Source organism: Agelaius phoeniceus, chromosome 35 (genome assembly GCF_051311805.1).
Source record: "Agelaius phoeniceus isolate bAgePho1 chromosome 35, bAgePho1.hap1, whole genome shotgun sequence".
Taxonomy (NCBI): Eukaryota; Metazoa; Chordata; class Aves; order Passeriformes; family Icteridae; genus Agelaius; species Agelaius phoeniceus.
This window is the reverse complement of record NC_135299.1, coordinates 367,231-376,314: the sequence shown is the minus strand read 5'-3', so window position 1 is coordinate 376,314 and position 9,084 is coordinate 367,231. Positions and strand designations below refer to the sequence as shown.

At 52.8% G+C, this 9,084-nt stretch overlaps 1 protein-coding gene across 2 annotated transcripts; it reads right to left on the bottom strand.

Moving 5' to 3' along the window:
• Positions 1–471: 471 nt before the first annotated feature.
• RACGAP1 (Rac GTPase activating protein 1) lies at positions 472–8,764 on the bottom strand. Of its 2 annotated transcripts, none has more exons than XM_077192707.1 (17): positions 8,544–8,764; positions 7,302–7,390; positions 6,577–6,779; positions 6,085–6,221; positions 5,815–5,884; positions 5,547–5,600; positions 4,761–4,838; positions 4,525–4,642; positions 4,238–4,368; positions 3,654–3,818; positions 3,176–3,271; positions 2,796–2,994; positions 2,433–2,538; positions 2,044–2,176; positions 1,824–1,959; positions 1,482–1,590; positions 472–1,192 (listed from the first exon to the last, which is right to left on the bottom strand). In XM_077192707.1, exons 1-17 carry the CDS (start codon positions 8,762–8,764, stop codon positions 1,117–1,119), a joined length of 2,121 nt encoding a protein of 706 aa, XP_077048822.1. In that variant the 3' UTR covers positions 472–1,116. The 2 variants fall into 2 exon arrangements, with proteins under 2 accessions (XP_077048822.1, XP_077048823.1); XM_077192708.1 differs by having other exon boundaries at positions 8,499–8,593.
• Positions 8,765–9,084: the final 320 nt, after the last annotated feature.

Below are 9,084 nucleotides of genomic sequence, written 5' to 3'. Positions count from 1 at the left end.
CACCCCCAGGCCTCACAATCAAGGGAGAGAGAAACATCCCAGGCCAGCACACCTACCCTGGGCTATTTCACCTCCCAACGCAACAGTGGGGACCAAACCTGTCATCCTCCTTTGTCCCCTGGACCCAGGAGCCACAGCCCAGGGCAGGATCCTGCCCCAGCAGCAAAGTTGGCTGGGCTCAGTCCTTGGGGCACAGAGCAGCCCCTCAGCCTCCAGTGAGGCCACACATGCCTGGTGAAAATACACAAGTTAAAACCATGAGCCAGAGAACACAAAACTGTGGGTTGTGTAAAACATCAGGATTTACTTAACTGCACAGCCAGGACAGTTTTCCAAAGGTCAATAAAAACAGGCACTTGATAAACTCGTGTGTGTTGCACAGGTGTCTTCACAGAGCACTGGGCAAGGTCCCAGATTCTGACCTGGGAAAGCAAAATTCCCACCCCCACTGAACCACCCTCCCTCCCCTCACCAGCAAGAGCAGCACTAATTCCTTTGGGCTGCCCAGGAATCCTTTGGCTTTGCATCTACACCCTCCTCTATGGAATTCACCCCTGCAAACACAGTACCAGGAAATAAATGCTCCTTTAGAGCAGCCACAGTCCCTCGGGCAGTTCATTGAAGAAAGGCTTCTGCCCACCAACCCAGTCCAACACTGCCATCCTCAGGATTCCAGCTGCACCACCACCAGCCAGGTGGGACTGACTGTGCCGAGGAAATCCTGGATTCTGACAAAGTTCAGACACTGCTGTGCCAAGAACATCCTACAGAGTCCTAATGACCCCAACCAACTGACCCTCATTTTGTGACTGCTCTACTTCACACAGGGAGAAAAACAGATGTTAGTGAAAATGCCAGTTCTCTAGAGTTTTTTTAATGATTAGCACTGAACAAATCCTGCTTGTTACTGTCTTCACCAATACTACATTCAGCACAGCATTAGATAATAAAAATAAATTGCACTATAAAATCCCATTAAAAGTCTCAGTTAAGCTGAAAGATAAAAGGCAAAACATTATTTCATATAAGCTGCCAGGGGCCACGGAGACAATCTGTATTTCTTCTACTTGTGAGCATTGGTGTGCAAATGCCAGGACAAGACCAACTCCCAGGTCTTCATTTCAGCATAGGAGAGGCAAAGAAGTTACCCTGATGCCCAAACTGGGTTGTTGACTTGCTTTTGCTCCCAAATCTAATTCAAGAGAAACACAAGAATATCAGTTTGGAATTCTGGACACAGAGGTTCAGCACTCTCCCTTTTTCAGGGAACATCCACCCAGATTTCACCCACCTCCCAATGCTCCTCTCCCTACCATGAGAGGATGTTTCTTACCCAAACCTGCTGCTCCCACAGCACAGATTAAGGGAGGGCTCACTGAGTAGTAAGTGCAGGCTGCCCCCAAAGTCTCAGTTCTCCCTGAGCACCCAAAATCACCTGCAGTCATCCCAAACATGGCATGACAGCACCCCCTGGCACTCACTTGGGCGTGGTCTTGCTGAAGGTGGAGCGGACCCTCTGGGACAGGGAGCTGGACGAGGGTGTCTTGGAGAGCTGGTGCTCTGGGGTGGTGAGAGGTCCCAGGATGCTCACTGCCAAAAGAGAGCAGCACAGTGTGAGGACAGCTGAAGTTTTCTTTGCCATGCAGGGAACATCAGGCATTCCCTGGCATCTGTGAAAAGCACTAGACAAATCTGGCATTTCCTGGCACACTTTGCTTTTCCCTCTGCCTCCATGAAGTGCGAAGTGGCTGGCTCTGAGAGCTTTGCAGGCTGTGTGGATCGAGGGTTGCTGTTTTTAGTAACAGAGCAGAAGGCAGGGTTACCTTGGACCTCAGGTGTCCGTGGAGTGGAATAGGCGTTGGTGTTCTCAATCACGTGTGCTGGGTCAATGTTCTCCTGCTCCACCATCATCAGCTGGCTCCAGTAGTCCATGGGCAGCAGCAGGAGCCGCTCCACCACCTACAGAGACACCTGTGAGTCACTGATCACAGAATCATGGAATGGTTTGGGTTGGAAGAGAGACAATCCCCGAGTTTGTCCTACCTTGGGCTGACGCTTGGTGTCTTGCAGCAGAGTCATGGGGTCAGGATCTGGTACTGCGTGGGCGACTATGGTGGGGCCAAAGACTTTGGCCAAATTGGAGATGTCCATTTTAGTGTCTGGGCTCTGAGCCACCCTGCATTAAAAGAAACATGGAAAGAATGCAGTTTCCCTCCTTCACTTGTAATTCAAGTCCCCTGTCCCACACACACTTGGCCTCCAAGTGAGCAGGTTTGTTCCAGAATGAGGACTTCATGCTCACGAGCAGTAACCAGACCCAATTAGAAAAGGCACCACTGGGGCAACCTTTCCCTTCCAAATCACAGAATGGTTTGGGTTGGGAGGGACCTTTGAGATCACCCAGTTCCAACTCCCTGTCCATCAGAATGTACCTCTGCAGGTGGACCATGAGGAAAGCCAAGGTGTCCCTGTTGGCCTGAGGAAGTTCTCCAACTGCTTGATACATAGCAGCAATGCTGTTATCCTCATCTGGGATTTCTAGCAGGAAAAAATAATATTTAGACCTAAGAAAGTGCTCCCAGAAGCTGCAACATTCCCCTCACAGCCACAGCTACCCTGAGAAATAAAGAAGCTAGAAACTTCTCAAGGTGTGCTAATAATCTTGTATCCTGCCCAACTAGAACTCGGGCACAAGGGCTCCACAGAGCACCACAGGCTGCTGGTTCACTTGACAGCAAAACCACCACCACGGAGCCTCAGGAAAGAGCTGGAGATGTCACACAGCAGCTCCTCACCTGCAGCTTCCATGAAAGTCTTGTTTAACCGGAAAGTGAGCAGGGGCTCTTTCAGGCTGCGCAGGAAGTCCTTGAGCAGGCCGCAGATGGCGTGGATATCGTCCACCTTACTGAGCAAAGGAATGTTCTTTGCTCTGAGAAACTTCTCCTTCAGCTCCCTCACAGTCTTGTCACAGCCAGAGATGCGGTAAATGCCTGTCTGTTGGCACAAAGCTTGGCTCAGAGGAGGAGGTCAATTGGCTTTCTTCCATCCCCACCTTCTCCCCACACCTGAGTCACCCGTGCACACCATAAATAAGGGATATTTGGGTTAACAATTTGCTTCTCTAACACCACAACCCATTTCATTGGCACTGTTTCACACCTCATTTTCTTCTTACCTCATGCAGCCCTCGTTGCTCAATCTCATTAACACAGTGCACGATGATGGAAGGGATCATTGGAGGAGTAGAAGGGACAAAATCCATCAAGGTGCCCTAAAAGGCAGAAAGGAAAGTAAAAAAAAAAGATGGATTCAGTCACCAAGACATGGAAAATACTCTCTCAGGAATTCACAGCAAGATCTATGGTCGGAAAACAAGAATTGTTGCTCTTCTCAGGACTGATGAAGAAACATCGCATCCATCAGCACAACACTGCATCGCCTGCCCAGAGCTGCCACCTTCCCCACTCAACGCCCTCCTACCATCACACCCCGACACCCCCTCCCTGCTTGTGCAATGATGCATTAGCGAGCTCATTTGCATGTCATTATGCAGCTCTGAGCAACAGGAGCTCTGCTGGGGAAGGCAGCTTTGGAGCTGGGCAAGCGCCAAGGCAGGGTGGCCCCCGTGGCGGCAGCCCCGGGCACTGACCCACCTCCCCGATGCGCACCGGCGTGCCCGTCAGCGTGGGGATGCAGGGCAGGGGGCAGCGCTCCCGGCACTCGGGGTGAGCCACCACCCGGCAGTCCCTGCACTTCAGGGAGATCTTCCCAAACTTGACTCTCTTTCCACACGGGACACACGATTCTGGCTTGATAACCTGGTGATCCAGAGCACACAGACGGGAGAGATTAGCGCAGTGCAGTAACTCAGCGGGAATTAAACTGGGTAACAGGTCTCTGATCCATGCAGGTAACTGGTACAGGTCATATTGACCTGAGACTAACCATGGAATAGCCTGAATTGGAAGGGAGCCACAGAGATCATCAGTGCAGCTCCTGGCCTTGCACAGACACCCCAACAACCCCACCCTGTGCATCCCTGGGAGCATTGTCCCAACTTTTCTGGAGCTATGGCAGCCATGCCCATCCCCTGTCCAGTGCATGACCCCCCCCTCTGGGAGAAGAACCTTTTCCTATTATCCAGCCTAAACCTCCCTTGACACAGCTGGCAGCTTCTTACACACACATTCCAAGATGGAAGGAGATGCTTTTCCATCTCCTCCTGCCTTAGACCCACCGTCTTTGAAACAAAGTCGTGCAGCCTCACTCCCCCGTTGTGCTGCGGGGTGCTGGAGCCATCGGTGTCCTGCTTGGACTCCAGCTGCTTACTGCCTATGCTGGACTCACTGTTCCAGGGCTGCAAAGGACCTGGAAGACACAAGAGGAAGAGGCTGGAATCACCCTCTGCCCCCAAAAGCATGGGCATCATAAATTAGAAGCAGCTCCCAGGTCCTGGAAGGAATAAGGGACATTTCAGGACAAGCTGTGTAGCTGTGTCAGGACAGACAGGGATGTTACACCCACCGCTCTTCCTGCGGCTCCTCCGAGGGTAAGGCACAGTCTGGATGGTAGAAATGGCTTCAATTGGGCCACCATCGTTGGGGACCATCACAGTGGTCTTTGCTACTATGGATTCATTAGCCTGGAATGACAGATACATCAGTGGCAGGAGTGCTGACAGAACACGGGAGTTCCAGCGGCCCTGGAAACAGGCAGGAACTGTGGCCAGGTGTACACAAACCCAGCTGTGACCACCATACCTGGTCTGCTGTGTTGCTAATGGATCTGGATTTCTTCTGAGGAGCTGGGGGGCCTTCAGCAAACTGCCTGGAAGAGCGCTGAAAGAGAGCGCATTCCTGTGTCAAAGCAGGAATGCTGCTCACTTGGCATTCCACTGGCCCAGGATGACTAGGACTGAACACTTCACACATCTGTGGTGTGTGCAGACAAGTCCTTCAAGGGTACCTCTGTTTTGTGGCAACCTTGGAGGTCCCAGGAAGAATTGGGGAACCTCTTTCAAATTTTCCTAGCCAGCTTTATAATTTAGATCAGAAAAAAAGAAACCCAACCTAAGAAAGGAGGGCAAAAAAGCCCCAACAAACCCATGAACTACACACACAAAAACCAGCAACTAAGCAGGTCCCAGACTCTTCCCAGCTCCACTAGGTGATGGTTTCAGGCTCTTTCCCACCTGTATCTTATGCTTTAATCTGCAGAACGAGCACAAGCTCCTTAACAAAATAGAAAAATGTTAACTTCCATTTTCCCCTAATCTGGGAGCTGCAATAATCTCCAAGTGTTTTCTTGCAAACCCCAGACTGTAAAAACCCAGGATATCCAGAAGTCCACTCGTTTTCAGTACACAAACAATGACATCAGCCCTAAATTTCAATCTAAACCCCCACAGCAGCAGCACAGCCATTCGAGGTCTGACTGTGTTTAGTGGCTCAGAGGTCACGACAGGTGGCTGTGAGGTGACAGATGGTGGCATTGTGGCAGCCAGGGGGAACAAAGGAAACTATGTGACAGGAACAATTGAACAATACCCGCTTCTCTCTCCTCTTCAGCCTGACAGCTTTCACCACCGAGGAATCCCAGTCCTGGGGGAAGGACACAGCACTGGTTAATGGTAAATAGCACACAGCCCCTGGCCAGGGCTTTCATCAAATTTTAGCCAACAGCACACTCGGGAAATGCAAATCAGCTCAGCCAGGTTAATATCCCAGTAATCCAAACACAAAGGGTCTCTGGAGATCAACCCCCTCCCCTCGGGCTTTACAGGGGAGGAGAACTTCAGAAACGGAGTTACATTACCAGTGAGTCATCGCTCTTGTCAAAGCTGATGTCTGACAGAATTGAGCCAGATTCATCTATTGTAGACAGCCTAAAAAACAAAAATTAGAAGGAGCTTGTATCAGTTTGGCTTTCAGTCAGTCACGGTTCCAGAACAATCCCACTGACTCAGAAGAGCCGTATTTCAAAGTGGAACAAAAAGGGGAACTGTTGACATGGGTGAGGAATGTGTCACAGGGGCCGACAGCTGGATGGATGCCTGACACCTCAGATAAAATGCTGCTTCCCTACCTTTTGTTGCCTGCACTTCCCACAGAAGGCTGTGGCCTGTTCAGGAAGGCGAGGACAGACTTCTGCTCCTCGCTGAGCTGGATGCTGCCGGAGGCATCACACATGAGCAGCTCCCGAATCAGCTGGATTTGCCGCTCCTGTGAGCACAGATAACATCAGCAGCTGGATACGCTGTGTTTAATTACTGTAAGACCCGACCGAGTGCCTGCGATACCAGAGATAAGCTCTCAGAACTGGTGTCAATGGACTGCTAATGGCTGCAGGCAGGTAATGGCAGCTCAGACAGGTAATGGCAGCTCAGCTCCATCAGCAGCCAGTCTCCTTTCCCAGATCAAAGCAGGAGGCTGCTCCGAGGAGCCGAGCCAATTCCTTGCTTTTTATTTTTCCTTTCCTCCCTGTGAGTGCCAGTCCTTCTTTGCCACTGATCAATGCAGTTTAATCGCCTTGTCTCCACACTCTCGAGAGCTGATGGGTAACACCGGAATTACTCACCAGCTTCTCACAGTCCATTTCAGCTTTTTGCCTCCGTTTGATCTCCACATCCACCTGATTGCGGGCGTGTTTCAGCTTCACGTCCAGGGCACTGCGCTCAGCTTCTGTCTTCATCAGGAGATCTTTGTACCTGCCGAGCTCCTGCTCTAGTTTCTGCCATTTCCTCCGGTTCTCCTCAAAGTTCTTGGCTAACTGAATGAACTCTGGGGAGAGAACACATGAATCCTTAGCTGGGCAAGCAGAGGAGCAGCTGACAGCAGGTATCTGTTCACACTGAAACCCAGGATTCCTGAGGCTGGAAAAGACCCCATTCCCACCTCATCAGCCAGCCCAGAGCACTGAGTGCCACCTCCAGTCATTCCTTGGACCTCTCCAGGGATGGGCACTCCAAACCTCCCTGGGCAGACCAGACCCCTCCAATCCCTGACTGCTCTTTCCAGGAAGAAATTCTTCCTCCTGATGCCCAACCTGAGACATGGAGAACCCAGCCTTTGGGCCAACCCAGCCACACAAGAGATGTCCATGAGCTCTTCCTTTTCTCAGACCAAGCCCTTCCTGTCTGCACCAGCCAGAAGAGCTGGAACACAAGACAAAGCCAGTCTGCTACAAGCAGAACGTGGCCCTACACAGAAATTCAGCTGGGACTTGATGTTTCTCCACAAAGGAAAAACCCAGATCACCCTGGTTTTAGCATCTTCAGCAGATTTTTCAGGAACAAAACTCACGGCATTCATTTCCTTCGCTCAGGAGCTCGGCCTGGCGCGTGAGCTGCTCGAACAGACCCCGCAGGTTCACCATGGCAATCTCCATCCTCCTGCCAAAAAGCCACAGCTAAACAAGCAGCCCAGCCCTTCCCTGCCCCCTCCGAGCAGAAACCAGCCCAAAGGAAAGGGGACCAGCCTCAGAGTCTCTGGCTGTAAGGCTTTCAGGCGGGTTTGAGAAGCTGCACCAACAAAACTCATGTTTAATGGAAATATATGCATCTACTTTTTCTCATTGGGAATGGAAATCCACAGCCCTGCACAGTTTATGGATCACAGAGCCTTAGAGAGAGGCAGATCTGCCCATCTTAGTGCTTCCACTATCCCCCAGCACAGCACAGAACCCAAGGCAAGATGAGGGATCCCAAGTCCTTCCCTTCCGAAAGGATACAGAACACAGCCCGTGCCCTGTCTACAAATAACTTGGTACTATGTAGGCCACTAAAAACCTGCAAGTTTTCAGCACTTTGTAAGATAAAAATAGGAGCAACATTCTGGAGAATTTTAATGCAGTTTTAAATTTAGCTGCATTTTAACTTACAGCTCCTCCTGCAAATAGCTGTTAAAATTCAAGCAGTCAGCACATTTCTCTCAAACAGCAGCAACAACGGCATAAACAGAGGCAGCGAAGGGGAAAGTCTCCAGCTCAGCAAGACAGAAATGACTTCACGAATGCGAGGGGTGGCTGGGGCAGGCAGGGCAGCCGGGGCTGGAACGTGAGCTGGCCTGGGAGAGGTGCCAGCAGGGAACAACCCAGCAGCACAGAAGGCTTTGAGGTACCTGTTCCACAGGTGCAGACTTCACAGGCACACCGATACCTCGGTGCTTTCTCTATTAATTGCACTGCGAGGTGTGGAACAGCTCTGCCCTTGTCGTACGAGCTCACAGCACGGGGCACGCCCAGCTCGGTGCCTCAATTACCAGCACCAACATCTCCATCCCCGCGCCCACCGCGACCCCCGAGGCCGGGAGGCTGCCGGGACCTGCCCGGCCCGTGGAGCGCCCTCAGAGCCGGGGGACCGGGACTCCGACTCCCGGGGTGGAACGGGCCTGGGCGGGTCCGGGGTCCGTTCCGCTCAGCCCTCAAGCCTCCCCTCAGCCCTCAGGGTTCCCCGCAGTGCCCTGAGCCGCCGGTTCCTCCCAGCCCGGCCCCGCACTCACCCGAGCCCCCCGGGCTCCCCTCAGGTTCCCCTCAGGCTCCCTCACCTGGGCCGCGGCTCTGGCCCCAGCGGCGCGCGCGGCCCCAACGGCCCCGCGCTCCGGTTTGAATCCGCGCCTCCAGCCAATCCCCGCGGGCCCCGGCTCCCCGCTCCCGGCCTCTCATTGGCTGCGCTCAGGGCGGCCCTGAAGCCAGCCCGGCGCCATGTCTGCTGAGGGCGTGGCCCGCCTGCTCGGCGGGGCCGGGCGTGGACGGGTCCAGGCGCCATCTTTGCTGCTGGCTGCTGGAGCCGCGCGTTGCTTAGCAACGGGAACGCCGGGCCCCTCAGGCCTAGGCCTGCTCCTTGTCCACCCTCCAGAGGGGCTGTTCTGGGCAGGAAAAGCCCTTCTCAGGCCAAACCTGGTTGTTATGTCCAGCAAAGCCATTGGCACAGAGCTCTTGTGAGCCTGAGCCCCCCGCGCTGGTTCTGCAAAGGGTCAGTACAAGGGGCTGGGTGCAGCCGCGGAGCGTTGAAATTCAGCGCCAGGCTGTTTATGGAGTGTTGTCACTTGAGAAATACGATGCCTTGCCTGCTTTTCGTCTTTAAAC

What these genes read in the sequence shown, in the direction of transcription:
- RACGAP1 (XM_077192707.1), bottom strand. Translation starts at nt 8,764, where the DNA reads ATGGCGCCTGGACCCGTCCACGCCCGGCCCCGCCGAGCAGGCGGGCCA. An exon ending in TTAGCAACACAGCAGACCAG is followed by an intron (nt 4,643 to 4,760) that starts GTATGGTGGTCA and finishes CTGTCATTCCAG; the next exon opens with GCTAATGAATCCATAGTAGC. An exon ending in ACGACTTTGTTTCAAAGACG is followed by an intron (nt 3,819 to 4,237) that starts GTGGGTCTAAGG and finishes CTGGATCACCAG; the next exon opens with GTTATCAAGCCAGAATCGTG.